Source organism: Eretmochelys imbricata, chromosome 2 (assembly GCF_965152235.1).
Source record: "Eretmochelys imbricata isolate rEreImb1 chromosome 2, rEreImb1.hap1, whole genome shotgun sequence".
Lineage (NCBI taxonomy): Eukaryota > Metazoa > Chordata > Testudines > Cheloniidae > Eretmochelys > Eretmochelys imbricata.
This window is the reverse complement of record NC_135573.1, coordinates 104,084,699-104,103,802: the sequence shown is the minus strand read 5'-3', so window position 1 is coordinate 104,103,802 and position 19,104 is coordinate 104,084,699. Positions and strand designations below refer to the sequence as shown.

General features: G+C 39.6%; 1 protein-coding gene across 1 annotated transcript in view; it reads right to left on the bottom strand.

Annotated features, from left to right (window-relative positions):
• CTDP1 (CTD phosphatase subunit 1) overlaps nucleotides 1–19,104 on the bottom strand; it is a 174,645-nt gene that overhangs the window by 90,340 nt on the left and 65,201 nt on the right. Inside the window, exon 11 of the mRNA XM_077810532.1 lies at nucleotides 12,809–12,974. Within this exon, the coding sequence (XP_077666658.1) occupies nucleotides 12,809–12,974 (166 nt within the window). The remainder of the gene's footprint in view (nucleotides 1–12,808; nucleotides 12,975–19,104) is intronic.

The window sequence follows — 19,104 nt, the reverse complement described above, 5'->3', positions numbered from 1 at the left end:
TAATTAGCAGCACATCGTACTTATTCCCACAATAGTTTACGCAGTCTATTTTCATTACAAAATAGATGTAAATTTTCTGATGCAACTGCTAACCACATGAGCTCTGTGTATGCAATGGGGTATTTGGATGCCAAAGTCCTAGCACCATAGGTTTAACATTTATCTATCATATACTTAAAGTGACAGCCAATTAAAATATTGAAACAAAGAAAAAAAACAAATGACATTTATAGTCTTGCATTACTAAAACTTTAGGTAATAAAAGCTGAACACTGTACGTTGTGAGCTGGCTGGAATGGACACACTAGGGAGAGAAATGGGTCTCTGATCAATGTCCATACTATGCAGACATCTAGCTTTCCTACATAGGAAGCTGACAGACAAGATGGGCTGAAGACCCCTAGACTTGGCTAAGTTCAGGGACCATGTAAGGGAAGGAGGCTGCAGAAGGGGACCTTTCAAGAACAGAACTAAAAAAGGAAGAGAGCAGGAACATAGGAGGTACTGGAAGTGCTTGAGCAGTGGAAATGGGAAATACAACCGGTTCCGCCAAATGTCTAGACAAACCAATAATCTGAACAACATAAACAACAGCACAAGCTACACAAGTTGTTTTGGCAAACTTACTTTCATGATGGTTGTCATATTGCCTAGACAACCCATAATTGTCTTCAATGTAGCCCATTGCATTTATTAACTGTGAGACTCTGCTACGTGCATACTTTCACCCATTCTCATCCTGCTTCCTTGAAAAAAATTCAGACCACTTCACCCAGAATTAAGGCAATAACTTTTAAAACATGGCTCACACCTCCAGAAGGGCAATGGGTCAACTGAAAGAAGAGTTAACAAGAACAATGAAAATTTGGTTCTCCTCTGCACATTCTTGAAGCTAACCAAGTTAACAATTTATAGAAAGTAATCAAAAATTAATTTCTATGCAATGTATAGTGTACTGTATTTTAAGAAGCCATGCATAATGAAATTTCTCGTAAGGAACATCTGAAGTCTGAAGTGTAAGAGCAGAATTTTAATAGCCATAGTTCTGGATAAGTAGGCTCCTACCAAATTCACAGCTGTGAAAGATGCATCATGGACATTGAAATCTGGTCTCCTCTGTGAAATCTGGGCTTTTGTGTACTTTTACCACACAGTAAAATCCAATGCCATTATATGCATAGTTACAGGTTCCAGATGTGATTATTAGCTTGTTTCAATATAAAGAAAGGTCATGAACTTGACAAGATTTATTGATTGACACTTGACAGCAGCAAACACTCAGGGCTCAACTCACTGACTGGTAGATATAGGTATCCAGGGTTGTTTTGTAGCATAGTGATTTCAACTGATAATTTCACTGGTCTTCCAGTAGGTTATTTTAAAATGAGCGTCCAAAGTAAATCGAAAACCTCTACAATCATTACTGCAGCGGATCATATGAAAGAATCTGGAAGCCAAATTCCATGTACCGATGGTGACAAACTGTTTTGTGCAAGCTACAACGTTTTGCTGGATCGCACACGGCAAGCAATGATTCAATGCCACGTAGACTCAGAAAGCCATCAAAACAGAAAGGGTTGCAGATAGTGCACTGCTGGGAAACAAAATGAATCCTCTACCTCTCCCCGCCAGCCCCCCGGCCCCAAAAACCCCAACCACCCCAACTTATTCTCTTTTTAAAGAGAATGACCGAGAGCTGTCATTTAGCTACAACGGAACTTGTGGATGCATTTGCAAGTGCTAATATACTGCTGGAAAAACCTAATCACCCAAAGCTGTGCAAATTCATTCAATGGAACGTGCGAAAAAGGAGTTGGTTACCATGTGCAAATAATCTATGACAGAACTACCTTCCAAAGGTTTCTGTGAAGGTGCAAGTTTGGTAAAGTTGATAAACTGCTCAGCTACATTAAAAAGATCGTTAAACACTGCCATAGCTGTATCTTTGATACAGGCAATACATTGCAAGTAAGACTGAAATGGGGGAACAAAAAATTGCATTTCCCCCAGAGCCAGTAATTACTTGTTGGACTTCCTGGTTTTGGGCTGTACGATACCAGTTTTAATAGAACTTTCAACCCTTCTAAACAATGAGCTGAATGAGGAAATTCAGTTTGTTGTCAAGAATGCCAGAGGACTGATGGACTTAAGTTGGTTTGAATCTTGACATGTCACAGTCCACAAAGCTTACAACAAAGTAATGGATGTACTGTTCTGGGCTGAACAGTCAAACAAAAATCACTCTGATAACGTTGAGTTAAATGCCAGTGCTCAGTAGGTGTTTTCTTGCATGGCAAAGAAGCTCAGACAATATTACTGCTGTAGGGAACAGTCAAGCTACGTAGGAAAAAAAAATCAGATCAAAAGGTTTCAACAAGTTGCAGCAAGGTTCCTAAAAGCTGTGCATATTTTTGACCCTGCACAAATGCACCTGTTGATGGTGGATTTAACATCTCAATGCAATTCCTGGCTTTGACAAGAATTGTAGGCTGGAGATTCCTGCTTACAAAAATTTTGCCAATGAAACGGAATGTACTTTGTCTGAGCTACAGTTTTGGAAGTCAGTGGAAGGCGGAATCCCCCACCTCGCAAGGCTAGCTCGTGACAATTCCAATGAATTCCATGGATTCAGAGAGATCAGTGTCTAAACATGGACAAGTGTTTTCAGCGCAGAAACAGGGAATGAAGACAGACAGTTGCAGGATGGAAAAGGAGCACTCGTGGCACCGTAGAGACTAACAAATTTATTTGAGCATAAGCTTTCGTGAGCTACAGCTCACTTCATCGGATGCGTTCAGTGGAAAATACAGTGGGGAGATTTATATACATAGAGAACACAAAACAAAGAGTTCCCAGAAGTCACCTACTACAGGACAGGCCTAACGAAGAAAATAACAGAACGCCACTAGCCGTCACCTTCAGCCCCCAGCTAAAACCTCTCCAACGGATCATCAAGGATCTACAACCTATCCTGAAGGATGACCCAACATTCTCACAAATCTTGGGAGACAGGCCAGTCCTTGCCTACAGACAGCCCCCCAACCTGAAGCAGATATTCACCAGCAACCACATACCACACAACAGAACCACTAACCCAGGAACCTATCCTTGCAACAAAGCCCGTTGCCAACTGTGCCCACATATCTATTCAGGGGACACCATCACAGGGCCTAATAACATCAGCCACACTATCAGAGGCTCGTTCACCTGCACATCCACCAATGTGATATATGCCATCATGTGCCAGCAATGCCCCTCTGCCACGTACATTGGTCAAACTGGACAGTCTCTACGTAAAAGAATAAATGGACACAAATCAGATGTCAAGAATTATAACATTCAAAAACCAGTTGGAGAACACTTCAATCTCTCTGGTCACGCGATTACAGGCATGAAAATTGCGTATTACAACAGAAAAACTTCAAATCCAGACTCCAGCGAGAGACTGTTGAATTGGAATTCATTTGCAAATTGGATACAATTAACTTACGCTTGAATAGAGATTGGGAGTGGCTAAGTCATTATGCAAGGTAACCTATTTCCCCTTGTTTTTTCCTACCCCCCCCCCCCGACATTCTTCTTAAACCCTGGATTTGTGCTGGAAATGGCCCATCTTGATTATCATACACATTGTAAGGAGAGTGGTCACTTTAGATAAGCTATTACCAGCAGGAGAGTGGGGTGGGGGGAGGTATTTTTTCATGCTTTGTGTGTATAAAAAGATCTCTTACACTTTCCACAGTACGCATCCAAAGAAGTGAGCTGTAGCTCAAGGAAGCTTATGCTCAAATAAATTGGTTAGTCTCTAAGGTGCCACAAGTACTCCTTTTCTTTTTACCGTACACACTGTAAGGAGAGCGATCACTTAAGATGAGCTAATACCAGCGGGGGGGGGGGGGTGGGGGGGGGAGAGGAAGAACCTTTTGTAGTGATAATCAAAGTGGGCCATTTCTAGCAGGTCACAAAAACGTCTGAGGAACAGCGGGGGGGGGGGGGGGGGGAGGGCGGATGGGATATAAACATGGGGAAATAGTTTTACTTTGTGTAATGACCCATCCACTCCCAGTCTCTATTCAAGCCTAAGTTAATTGTATCCAGTTTGCAAATTAATTCCAATTCAGCAGTCTCTCGTTGGAGCCTGGTTTTGAAGTTTTTTGTTGAAGAATTGCCACTTTTAGGTCTCTAATCGAGTGACCAGAGAGACTGAAGTGTTCTCCAACTGGTTTTTGAATGTTATAATTCTTGACGTCTGATTTGTGTCCATTTATTCTTTTACATAGACTGTCCAGTTTGACCAATGTACTTGGCAGAGGGGCATTGCTGGCACATGATGGCATATCTCACATTGGTAGATGTGCAGGTGAACGAGCCTCTGATAGTGTGGCTGATGTGATTAGGCCCTATGATGCCCTGAATAAATGTGGGCACAGTTGGCAATAGGCTTTGTTGCAGAGATAGGTTCCTTGGTTAGTGGTTCTGTTGTGTGGTGTGTGGTTGGTGGTGAGTATTTGCTTCAGGTTGGGGGGCTCTCTGTAAGCAAGGACTGGTCTGTCTCCCAAGATCTGTGAGAGAGTGATGGGTTGTCCTTCAGGATAGGTTGTGGATCCTTGATGATGTGTTGGAAAGGTTTTAGTTGGGGGCTGAAGGTGATGGCTAGTGGCAGTCTGTTATTTTCTTTCCTGGGCCTGTCCTGTAGTAGATGACTTCTAGGTACTCTTCTGGCTCTGTCAATCTGTTTCTTCACTTCAGCAGGTGGGTACTGTAGTTGTAAGAATGCTTGATAGAGATCTTGTAGGTGTTTGTCTCTGTCTGAGGGGTTGAAGCAAATGTGATTGTATCGTAGAGCTTGGCTGTAGACAATGGATCGTGTGGTGTGGTCAGGGTGAAAGCTGGAGGCACGTAGGTAGGAATAGTGGTCAGTAGGTTTCCGGTATAGGGTGGTGTTTATGTGACCATCGCTTACTAGCACCATTGTGTCCAGGAAGTGGATCTCTTGTGTGGACTGGTCCAGGCTGAGGTTGATGGTGGGATGGAAATTGTTGAAATCATGGTGGAATTCCTCAATGGCTTCTTTTCCATGGGTTCAGATGATGATGTCATCAATGTAGCTCAAGCAGAGTAGGGGCATTAGGGGACGAGAGCTGAGGAAGCGTTATTCTAAGTCAGCCATAAAAATGTTGGCATACTGTGGGGACCCACTGCAGTGCTGCTGATTTGAAGGTATACATTGTCCCCAAATGTGAAATAGTTATGGGTGAGGACAAAGTCAAAGTTCAGCCACCAGGTTTGCTGTGACATTACCAAGGATACTGTTCCTGACGGCTTGTAGTCCATCTGTGTGTGGAATGTTGGTGTAGAGGGCTTCTACATCCATAATGGCCAGGATGGTGTTTTCAGGAAGATCACCGATGGATTGTAGTTTCCTCAGGAAGTCAGTGGTGTCTCGAAGATAGCTGGGAGTGCTGGTAGCGTAGGTCCTGAGGAGGGAGTCTACATAGCCAGACAATCCTGCTGTCAGGGTGCCAATGCCTGAGATGATGGGGTGTCCAGGATTTCCAGGTTTATGGATCTTGGGTAGCAGATAGAATGCCCCAGGTCAGGGTTCCAGGAGTGTGTCTGTGCGGATTTGTTCTTGTGCTTTTTCAGGGAGTTTCTTGAGCAAATGCTGCAGTTTCTTTTGGTAACCCTCAGTGGGATCGGAGGGTAATGGCTTGTAGAAAATGGTGTTGGAGAGCTGCTTAGCAGCCTCTTGTTCATATTCTGACCTATTCATCATGACGACAGCACCTCCTTTGTCAGCCTTTTTGATTATGATGTCAGTTGTGTCTGAGGCTGTGGATGGCATTGTGTTCTGCACGGCTGAGGTTATGGAGCAAGTGATGCTGCTTTTCCACAATTTCAGCCCATGCACGTCGGCGGAAGCACTCTATGTAGAAGTCAGAGGGGTATTGGAAATATTCCTTGAGTCCGAGATGTCGAAAATAGGATTCTAGGTCACCACAGAACTGTATCATGTTCATGGGGGTGGAGGGGCAGAAGGAAAGGCGCTGAAATAGGACAGATCCTTCTGCTGGGCTAAGAGTATAGCTGGATAGATTAACAATATTACTGGGTGGGTTAAGGGAACCACTGTTGTGGCCCCTTGTGGCATGTAGTAGTTTAGATAGTTTAGTGTCCTTTTTCTTTTGTAGAGAAGCAAAGTGTGTGTTGTAAATGGTTTGTCTAGTTTTAGTAAAGTCCAGCCACGAGGAAGTTTGTGTGGAAGGTTGGTTTTTTATGAGAGTATCCAGTTTTGAGAGCTCATTCTTAACCTTTCCCTGTTTGCTGTAGAGGATGTTGATCAGGTGGTTCCGCAGTTTCTTTGACAGCATGTGGCACAAGCCATCAGCATAGTCTGTGTGGTATGTAGATTGTAATGGATGCTCCATACTCACATTCAATGAGATTTGAAAACAATTTTTTTTCCCCACCTGCTTTTGTAAATTTAAGGGGTCTACGGGTTTATATTTTTCCATTTAAAATATACATATTCATGCTTTCTTTCAACACTGTGAAATTTAAGATTTTTTAAATTCTATGACCGTGAAATTTATGAAAAGGGACAGTGAATTTGGTAGAGCCATGTGTGTAAGTGAGCTCAAGGCAACTGTCATTTTACAGTAGATACACATCCATCTCATCCAATTAATATTTTAAACTAACCAAAGGGCTAGTAGTCATGGATATAATAGCTGTCATTAAACTGTGAGAGAAATGCTGATCCTTAATTCACATCATGTTAGTTACAGCTACATTTACTAATTTAGAACACAAAACGGCAAATCTATAATATGCTTAGCAGGATGGAAGTAGTAGGGACAGCAATAAAATGGACCAATGAATTACAACAATTTTTCTTACATTAACCTTTGTATAAGGGGTATGCACAAGTACTTGTTAGAAACAATAAAACATGGAGAATGTTTTGCTCAGCTGAATCATTGTGTATACGTAAATCCATTTTAATATAAAATGCACATTTTGTGATGTATTCTTTTGCAGATTATGGGTTAAATTTTCATCTGGTGTAAATTAGTGCATCTCCACCGAGTTTGGTAGGAGACAGAAGAGATGGAGGGTTTAGTGTGACTAAGTTTGGATCCAATTCTCCCCTTCCCAGAGAGCCCTGTCTGAGAGGAAGAGAATTTTCTTTTCTTTAATTTTTGCTGTGGGTAGCAGAGAAGACAATCCTAGAGATGATGGATGGAGCTGGGGAACTCAAGGGTGGGAGGTGGCAGCAGCAGCAAAAAGGGTTCTACCTCCGGTAAATAGGAAAGTGAAATGCTTACTCAACAGGTAGGCTGCACAGGACCAGTTATTCCAGAGCATGGAAATTGCAAGGAGGGCTCTGCTGGATGAGAATGCAGTGGAGCCAAGGAGAGGTTTGGCACCTCCATTCTCCATGAGAGCCCCCCATCACTGGGCTTCCCTATAAATGTGATCAGCCAAATCATCCTGAAAGCTCCTCTGGGGCTGGTTCTCTTCTGATCTACAGCGCTGAGAGGAGCTGCTGACAAGTGGTGCAAACATCTGCTTCATTATCTTCTGCTCCTATTTCAGTCTGGCATGGCTGTGACATCACCACACAAGCTAGGGAGTAGAAAGTAGGAACTTCTGCCCAGAATGGACTCCATATTGATAGCAAGAGAACTGAGGTATCGGAAGGTCATTTTCTGCAGCTGCTACTAGGAGACAAAAGAACAACTGGGAAGATTGCTTCCCTGGAGGCTGAGCAGGGAAATGGGATGGAAAATCCTGGCTTTGATAGCTTGCCTTACTGTCAAATGAAAATTCATTGTACAAACTGGTCTCATAATGAGAAATACTCTTTACAAGTAAGTGAAAGGGCTGTGAGAAGACATGGTAACAAAATGTGGGTCTTAAAAAAAAAAGTTGTTTCAAGGGGTAAAAATCTGAACAAAGCTGTTCGGGCTGAAAGCCACTATTCAGTTGCCTGACAGATATCCATGCAAACAGCCAAGTAAAAACCACTGCAGGCAAATGTGAAGCCAAGTTCTATCAGCAATGAAATTTTGTGCAACAAGCATACAGGTTATCTATGGCATCACAAGACAAGAGGAGAGTAAGATAAATTTTACTTGATTAAAAAAGGGTAACTATTTAAATGTATACTTGATACATTTCACAGAAATCTCTCCTAGTGCCATTAAATAGAAGGACAATCTTAGAAGTATAGTTTTCTTAATATCTAAGAGGCTTAGAAACACTGGTTTGAAAAGGATGTGATAAACTTGGTTTCTAAATGTACAAGGATACTGGTAATCTTGTCAAGTATTGGTAATTTTACTACTTCTTGCTTATTTAATGTAAAAAAAGATCTGTACGTGGGCTAAAATAGAAAAGATACATATGATCCATATGAAAGAAAAGGCTGGGTTTTGGAGAAGGATTTTTGGGGGTGGGGGGCAGGAGGTGGAGCTGTTCTTAATGCACCTACTCTGAGGAATCAGAAGTGTAGGAGTGGAAAGGACCTCAATAGATCATCTAGCCCAGACCCTTGCACTCAAGGCAGGACTAAACAATACTAGACCATTCCTGAGGGGTGTGTCTAACCTGTTCTTAAAAACCTTCAGTGATGGAGATTCCACAACCTCCCAAGGCAATTTGTTCTAGTGCTTAACAAACCTGACAGTACGTTTTTCATAATGTCCGACCTAAATCTCCCTGGCTGCAATTTAAGCCCATTGCTTCTTGTCCTTTCCTCAGACGTTAACAACCTTTTATGCACTTGAACACTTATGTTCCCTCTCAGTCTTCTCTTCTCCAGATTAAACAAACCCATTTTCTTCAATCTTTCCTCATAGGTCATGTCTTCTAAACCTTTAATTATGTTTGTTGTTCTCCTCTGGACGTTTTCCAATTTGTGAACATCCTTCCATCTTGTTGGGATGATACTCTACAGCTATGTGCATTTGCTTTTCTACTGCAAACAAGGGGAGGAAAAAAGTTAGTTCCATAAATCTATTTGCAATTAGTTGCAAGAGAAGCAGATTCCTCCATGAACAGACTTTACTAACTGAAGTTCTTTATTAGTTACAGTGAAAAAATTCTTGGAGGCTTAAATGCTTAAAGATAATCCTAATCCCAACACTTTTTTTTTTGGCACTAGAACAACAAATTTCCCATGCTGTCGAACACTACACACTTAATTCACTTTGATACGGAGTGCATTTCTTTTTGATGCATTCTTTTTCAAATTACAGGGAGATCATTAGGGGTTTAGAGGTAAAATTCCTACAGGTCATTTTTTATCTTAAATTCACTTTTAGTAGTTAATTTTGGTTCATTTTGATTTTCCTTGTCCTTGCCTCCACTTCCTAGCTACACACCGGTGACCTCTGATGATTTCTGTAAGAGAAGCTGATAGAGCAGAAGAAAGAGCAAAGTTCTTTGCTGTTAGGCTGGACCATTAACAGGCAGTGTCTTTTCTCAAGAGCTGTGCTTTCAGTGTTCAAATTCCACCATGTCTCCTGCATGCCACATAGTATCATCACATGCACACACATATATAATACTTGCCAACTCTGATGTGTATGCATGTGAAACCTGGACTGTGTATAGACGCCATGCTATGAAGCTGAATCACTTTCACAAGGGCTGTCTGAAGAAACTGATGAGGATAAGATGGCAAGACAAGGTTCCAGATACTGAGGTTCTCATACAGTATTGATCTTAACGGATATGTTTCTATAATCTTTAAGTCTTACATTTTTCTGTACAAACATTCACCCTGTAGTTCAGTCAGAACATTCAGAAGAAATAAACACACTTTTAAAAAGTACTGTTAAGAAATGGCAGTCTATCTAATGAAAAACTACAGAAAAGATTTTTCAAACAAACACTGAATGAGTTATCAATAATACTCAGTAATCAACTAAAAGAGACAAGTATCTCAATTTAATGGGTGCTGTAAGAGAACCAGGAAAAACTAATGGAAAACTGCAGAGTACACACTCTTGTTCGTAATGCACTAGAACTCTAGAATACATTTAGCTCTTTCAGAATATAAAGAATAGAAGAAAACTTTGAAGTTTCTAATGTTTCATTTGTGTGTCACTTGTAACTTCGTAATTTAAACACGATAGAGCTGATTACAGGCATTTCTGTCATTTCAGGGCATTCTGAAATCCTTCAAGTCATTGAAGGAATCTGGATCATTATCTGAAGTATTAGACAGACCAATCTCCCTGTATTATGCTTTCAGTACTTTTCCATAATAAGTCCCATGTTACCTCTACAGCTCTCCCCACAAAATTACTATTCCAAATTCAGCACAAAAATGTCAGAACAGAGGTTATGATTCTTTGTACTCCTGATGCTTTTTAATATCATATTTGGCTTAACCAGAAGATCAGCTATGAATAGCACAGGTGAGAAGGACCAAGTGACATAACCAGAAATAAATGGCTGCTTTGGACTGGAGAGGTGACAACACTTCCTTACAATGACTCTTAGACTTCGCACAGAATCACATTTGTTCTTGAGAGCATTGCCTGTTCAAGTAATCTCATCATCAGGGCTCCTACATGAAAAATCCAAGCAATGGAAGATTAGCTGTGTCATCTGGGAGCCAGATGTTGGAAGAAAAGTTTAAGTTACCTGATGAAACATGAAACAAGAGACCCTCAAAAGTAGTCACATGCACAGGAACAGGAAAGCAAGCAATGCAGTCCATATTCAGAAAAATAGCTACTCCTATCACAACACACTTATAAGCAGCTTGCTCTTGTCAGATGACCACTATTCAGCCCTTACATTGCACATGGAAAAATATGGAAGTGTGAGGAATGAACATAGAGAGTTTGGAACAGTCACTTCAGAGATGGTCCAAGTAGTAAGGAGTCAAGCAAGGTTCTCTAAGAAATGACTTAACAGAAAATTCTACCCTCAGCTATCATAAAGTAAGCTACTTCACTTTCAAGGCCCTTTTATAGCCTATCCCTACCCCACCTATCATCTGTCCTTCATGCCTACCTCCGCCCACAATGCCAGCCTCCATCACACACTTGTTAAATTTTCCAACATACTTGTTTGAAAACTGCTTTCTCTCATGCCATCCCTCATGCTTGGAAGGAGCTTCCTGTAAACATCTGCAAAACTGATACATTATTCTAATTCAAAAACCTCCTAAAATAATCCAAAAACTTTTTTGCTGTGGTGCCTACAAAAAGCTTAACAGCTAAGCTGGTGGTGTACTGAGCTGACCAATGATGACCAATAGTGTCTCATTGTTTCCTTGTACTTCCTTCCCCCCCGCCAACCCCAGTATGTCTGTCTGTATCCATCTGTCATCTCTTGTCTTACACTTACATTGTAAAGTTCTTTGGTGCAGGAACAGTCCCTTTACTGTGTTTGTACAGCACGTAGGACAATGCAGTCTGGGTCTTTAACTAGGGACCACAGGTGCTATAAATAATAATAATTGATTATTTGGGAGAACCAGAAAACAAATGTGATGTAAACGGGAGTGTTCATTATACTTTTCAATCCAGCATGCAAAAGGAAAGGCAGACTCTTGACCAGGCTGTATGGAAAATATGATATGCATCTCTAAGATGGCATTCCAAAGACTCCAAGCAGAGATGGAGTTGCAAACAATACCAGTCCCAACTAATGTCAAAAAATTATTATTTAATATATACTGCCCTTCTATGTTTACTGTTTGATTTGTGATGCGAACAAGAGCTGGAAAATTAAGTTAAAGGAGATATTCTCAGTGCATTTAATGAATACACATCTTTTGCTCAGGGGTTGGCATCTTAACCTTTCACAATACACTCAGATGGTAAATTCAGTTTGTAACAGTTCATTGTAATTATTTTGTAATTAAGAACATTATCTTACTGCCTTCCATGAAGTGGCCTTATTTTTTTGCATCTGATCCATTTTACCATGTAATACTCACTGTTTTACACAGCACTTTTTTTAAAAAAAGTGTAAATTAAACCTAGAATGTATACTATAGAATCTAAATAGACATTAGAAATACCAGTAAATCTAGAATTTTACACAAATCAACAATAAATCAAGGTACCTCTAGTTTTTAAAAGGTCTGTGAAGTTGACATTGAACATGAGCCTATTTCCAAAGGATTACTCCGATACCCCACTGACTTTCATTGGTCGGTGAAACTAAGTTTGAAGTCACCTTCACCATAATTTAAGAATCAAACAATGCACATATCCAACTCCCCATGAAACAGCTGTTTTTCCTTTCTTAGGCAAATATGCATGTATTACTGAATGCCAGTTACACAAGGTTGAAAAGGAAACTATGGCTCCTTCTGAAAGGTCACACACTAGCAGATGGTTTTTTTTTGTTTTTTTTTAAATCAGTGATCTTAAGGGTTTTTAGGTCCTCATTTATATGAAATTCAATGTGACAATGTATAATATTTTACATAACTAACATGCACCAAGATCCCATACATTTTCTTTTGTGCCAAAATTATATTGATGTGAAATAACTACTTTACAGGCCTACATCCATGAAACTATTTATAGTGGCATAGTTTACATTTGTTTTACAGCACAGCTTAGTGTTGAAAAAATTGTATTTCTAGGTCAATTAAAATATTTTTGTTTCAAGTTACTGTAAGTTGGCTTTTCCCCATTAGTAGTTACACGCACCTGGTAACATGCAAAATCATTTCATGTATGTGCATAATTTAACAGAGTTAAATACTATTATGCATAACTGACTAACTCAATTATACTGTTAGAATCCTGACACAATTAGTTTAGCTCACCTCTTTATCCATACTCTCTAAATCCTCTTTACATAGCGTGTACAGTGGCATCGTCTCGGACATACTTGGCTGGCGTTTCCGTTTGGATGGACCAGGTTGATCTTCATTCTCATTTGCTGGTAACTCCTCTTCATCAAACAGCTGCTGCTGATGTGGTTGAACAACTCTGAAAAATTTCACAGGTCCCACATGAGAAAAATCATTTTGAATTACAGCTTCCATAGAATTGAATCAGATTCAACATGAAGTGTACGGTTACGGAAGAGCTACAGCTTCACTGAAGTACTGCTATGCCTGCCTTTGAATAATTGGAACAATCTGACTTGTCTGGAATTGGAAAAATAGATCACTACACCGCCTCTTTCTCACTGTATTCTTCTCCCTTCCTCCCACAAAAATCTGCATATTCGAATTGTCTATACCAATTTAAAAGCTATAAATATAGAAAGCTCATCAGGACACTGGAATGCCTATCCACAGTGCAGCATGTCTTTTGCCAATACAGTCTGAAGATGTATGGACCAGGTACTGGCATAATCAGCCAGGTGCTAACACAATCTTCCAAACAGTTTTGTAGGTAGCGTTATGCTGGCGGAACTTTCGCTGGTAAAGCTTTCTAGTGAAGATAAGTCCTTCCTCCCCAACATTCTGAGAAAATGTTCATTACGTCAAGGATAAAAGCTATACTACATCTGTAAGATATCAAAGAAACCATGCACACGCTTTCATTAAAACATTAATATTGTAGACACATGAAGGAGGGAAATTCAATATTAGAAGTAGACTGTGGTTTTGTTGGGAGGGACAGGAGCTTTAAAAAAGATAAAAAAACGACAAGAGGAAAAAAGGAGGGATATTGGCTGTTAAAGCCAATGTTAAAAAGACACTTATTCTTGTCCTTGAATCCACAGACTAGAAACAGTAATCTTTTTTGCTTGTGTGTCAAACAAAACAAGATAATCGTCACATGGATCTCATGTGCTGGTAAATAATGTGATTTATTCTGTCTACAACAGAGAGAGAGAGCGCGCGAGCAAGCGCGAGGTCTTATTACAACACTGGAGACTATTAAGGCCTTTGGATACACTTTCATCTACATCATGGGTAATACTGGGAGTTCGTGCTTTTCAAACCTTATTTTTCTTTACATTGGCCTGACTGAACAAGAAAACAATGCTGTTTTGTGAATTTAGTCAGTGTGAAATGTTTGACAGCCTTGGAGGACAGAATTTATTTATCCAAACATGTTGACAGTGCAGGAAGATGTCAATACAAGCTTCCTCACATCACCCTGGAGAAGACAGATATTGCATCTGTCTCCATGGCTATTCGTTCCTTGGCCTCTCCGTCTCCAACAAGTGCAAATTGTGATGGCTTGTGTATTACAGAAAATTCGATGCTAGCAATACCAGACCACATTTTTAAATAGAGTACGTATTTAAACTAGCAAAAAGAAAACCAAATAAGTAATGTACTAGTGCTGCACTCCTTATTGTGGCAATGGCTGTAATAGGGTACAATGAACCAAGATAAAGTCTCTCCTGAAATGGAGAACTGTTTGTTAACAGGTGCAGATCTCAGTGCTACAGAGCTGAAGCACATTGGCAAAGTCCTCCACTGCCTCTATGTACACCATCTTAGATCCACTGTACTTCAAAAACAGTAATAATGTCCAAGAGTTGCATGAGTTTATTACCACCAGCTGTTCTACTTAATTATATACTGATTACAACATGGGAAACTGTACAAAAACATTTTACCTTAGAGCAAGGTGGAGCTGAAATACAATGCTAATCTGTGCTAACTGCTAGTTTAGGCCCGTCAAACCATTTAATATATATTTATCATGAGTTAGTTTAGATGTTTTTGGTTATTATTGTGATTTTTTTTTTTTTTTTTTTTTAGGACTGACAAATTGGCCTGTTCCAGTATTTGATTTCTGTAGCTCCGTTCTGTCTCCAGGGTACCCAACTATCCGAACTGGTAAGCCTGAAGGCCATATTTCAAGTTGTATTCTTTCCCCCAAAACTTATACTGACAAATTTTGAGAGCAATACAATGTTGTCAATGCACCAATGAATTATCCAGGACAATCCATTTACACAGAAAGCATCATCCATAGTAAAATACTTATTACAGTGCAGAAGAAATATACCCATTCATCTGGCATTGAAATAAAAGCTGTATATCATGTCCCTGATACTCTTCTCACACTAGATTTATACTGCTGTAACTCCATTGTTCTCAACAGAGTTACTCCCAATTTTACATGGGCACGAGAGAAGAATTGGGCAAGCAGGTAACTAGAAAAGATGCTGGGGAACTCAGCTATAAGGTCACACACACTGTTCTACCAGTACCGTTTTGATTCAACAACCTGAACTTCTAGCAGCCCAAATATTTCATTTCACTACCTCACAAAGGGACTATATGTTAAGTCAATAAACAAAGCTGAAAATAAGGGTGGCTCTAGCTAGCACCAGTGGGAGCTTGCAATCCAACATACTTCTGTATTTGGAGACACAACATTTTTGTTCAACGGCTGGCATAGCTGAGAGATGGAGCTAGGTTCCAACCCCATCCTTTTCCAATCATTTTCTCCTGCTGTCAGCTATGACTCCTACTGGTGCTAATATTTTAAGGCTGAAGAACACGGCAGGGAAAAAAAGAGGGTGGACAGATTTATATTCAGTGGATAATTACATGAAATAAACTACACAAAACCCAGAGAAGAGGTTCTCAGATATATTTATTATAGTGTGCAACTAAGAATACAGGGGTCAATTTTTAGAAGACACAAATGGCAATCGGACACCTACATACTATTTAAAGTAAGGCATGTAACTGACATTTGTGCCTTTGAATATCTTCCCCTTAGCACACATTTGTACATATACACAAATTAAGTTATCAGTGAACACTACAGTTATACACAAGAAGCCCCAATGCCTTCACCTTTAGAAGTCTGGTAGTGTCTTGAAGAGCTTTCATCTTCTCTATCCCCCAACAGTCACCCCAGGTTTTTCAAAGTAAGCCTTTGCAAACACAATCATGCACCCCTGCACTGCAAAACAAACATTTAACCTTGCAAGATATTACTCCTTTGTAAAATATGGTCCTGAGGACAAGAGACTTGGATTCTAGTCCTGACTTGGACATTACCAATTTGTAACTTGTAACTGGACACATTATCCAGTCTGACCTCAGTTTCCTCACATGTAAAAAAGGGATATTGCGATGTATCACCCAGGAGAGAATCATAATGTTGCAAAGCTTAACATCTGTGAAATGGTTTAAGTTCTGATAGCAGCCATTGAGAAATTTTCAAAGCATAATATTGATTTATAAAGCTCAGCAAATCTGCAGATATCTACTTTATATCCACGTCTGTGGACTTCTTTTGCGGATAGAAATTTTGTATCTGTGCAGGGCTCTATAGATTTAACATCTCTAGAATTTAGCACAACTTATGATATGCCTGAATAATACCAAGTGTATATTCCCTACAGAGAAGCAAGTCTCATTATGACTGCTCTTATGCTCAGTCTGGCTGTTCTTAAGATTGTTACAAAGTGAAATCTTGGTCCCTCCTTCCTTGTCTTCTTTCTGAGCAGCTTTTGCACTCTAGATGAAGCAGACAGCTTCCAAGACAGGAGATGCTGTTACCCCATACTGTCACAAAGTTTGAAAAAAAAAAATCTCTATTGCATATAGTCTCTTGAGACTTTATCTATAAAACCAACAACTCTTACATTTCAAATCCTCAGTCAGCTCCCCAATTGCTGCAGGTGGTATTTGCATCCTTTGAGATCAAAGTATTTCTTTAATCAACAATCAGAGATCTTAAGAGGTTTGCAACAGCACTGATGGGGTCTAATTCTGTGACCTAGTCACCAGGACTTGCTAACTTTTCACTGATGTTAGTCTGTGCTTTGGAAATCACCCAGTCTTCCTTTTGCATGGTGTATTTATAGACCAAAGTAGAATTTTGCTGATTTTTACTACTTCATTAACTTAATCAGCATATATAAATTACACGAGAAAATTACAAAGGAATGTTTTAAAATACCTGAAATGTCAAAACATCCATTGATATGGATCGAGCACCTGTGTAATTGCAAAGGGATTGCTGTTTTAATGACAAATTCCAATAGGAAAAAGCTTGATGACATCTATCAAGACAGGAAAATAGAGTTGCAGGCACAAACAGGAAACAGCAGGAGATTTTCACAGCTTTTAATTAAATTCTCTATTTTTTGGTTTAGTGTAATCTCACTAAGAAGGAACAGTGGAATCTGTTTTCTGTGAGTCAAATGCTTAGCTGTTCTGCAAACCATTTTAAGCCACCATTGTGCTTCCAATCCTACAGCCTCTCTATTCCACATTGGGCCTGAGGTACAAGCTACACTGGCCTCAGCATGGCCCAACCTTGTGCCAGCTGCCTAAGATCCCAAGATTCATAACAGAAGTTTGGAATCATAAGTATGCCCTGGGTATGACCCTTAATGTCATCCACAGCAACAAGAATTGCTCACCAAAGATAAACACAACTTTGCAAGTCTGTCTTAAATCATTAGCCATTTCAAACTGTCACCACCAGTTAGGGCACCAATATCAATACACAGTTCGGGGAAGCTGTATAAGTTTATGAAATTAAGCCAGAGCAACAAGACAAAACAACTGTGCCTTGTTAAGCTTTGATGTACAAGAAATGTATAAGCCCAGACTTAGCAAACACTTATGCATATGCTTGACTTCAATGAGAATACTCACATGAGCCTATTATGCACATGGACAAATGTCTGCAGGATCAACTTTACTTTTATTAACTTTAAGTGAAACAGCTACACTACTTTCTGAGGAAAGCCATCTAGATGTCAAGCTGTATTCTATATAGGTTCTCCCTTCAAAGAACACAAAATTTGAAAGCCAGACGGACTTCAACTAATTTGACTCTTTAAAAAGGGAAAAGTAATTTAATAGTAAAGATCACCATTACCACCACCACCTCACATGAATACTTAGGGGAAAGACACCTTAGTTTTTCAAAGCTATAAAAATAATTCTGCCCTAATTTCAAACTAGAAGATGTCACTGATTCCTTGTTGAGATGTGATTAATATGGCACTGCAGTCTCCTGCCAACTGAATGCTATTTAACAATGTAAAATATGGGAGATATGACAATATAGTAGAAATGCTATCCTTTTCCCTCTTACATTCTCAAATTCAGTATTCATTCACATAAGCTGGGATTTTCAAAGGGACCTAAAAGAATTTGGTTAGTTCATCAGGGACTATTCACTGTAGTATTTCTCCCCTTGTCAGATAATCTCTCACATACAATCTGAAAAAGTCCATCTTGGTAAGAAACTGCACTGGAGAATATTATTTACAGTTAGAAAAATGCAGTAGTCCACTTGTATCCTCAATACAACTGCAGGAAGGCAAATCTTCAAAATATGCATCTTTTTCAGTATACATGACTACTCATTTTTCATTAAATAAATACCCTAGCCAACAGAAAGATTCTGATGGTATTCATATCTTTAGTCAACTCTCTTTCAGAAAGGGAACGACAAAACAAAACTACAGGTGTACAAGTTAGTTTGGAAGTTTAAGCATAAGTTTAAGCATAATAAGCACGTGAGTTGGCAGGAAGTTACATTTTATTTAATTATATGTAGCAGACAGGCAAGCAGGATCATTTTATCTTAGCGCCAATAAAATAAATTTAGTGGTCTCTCTTTGGTTGAAGAGGTAGAGGGCCCTTCCATATCAGCATTATAGTGTCACAATACAGTTTGCTTTCATCTACTTCCCAAACTTAAGCATTTACCAAATGGCATAGCCTGAAAGTCAGTCACTTTCATATAGTCTGAGAAGATGATACGCAGAAATAATACAGCTGACGACCAAAATTTCTGTCTTCAGACAAGGGATGCAAAGAAGCGGTCTGAGTTCCCTACTGTTCATACAGAGTGCGGAATAGAGGAACGTATGTTCTAATCCATTTTCATGTATATTCACACTATTATCAGCACATCCTGAACTTACAGAAAAAAAAATTAACATAGCCGCTAGCGACTGCTTGACAATGTCAACATTTCTCCAGTATTTTCAATCTTAATTGAGCACTATTACTACATAAAGAATAATAGGTTTTACATCACTGACGTCATACCAAACAGTACAAAACACAAGAGAGACTTCTTAGAGGCTTGTAGTGAAGACAGTATTTTTATTTTATTAAACACGTTAATCTTTACAGTTTCCACTGATTATGTTGAATAAAAG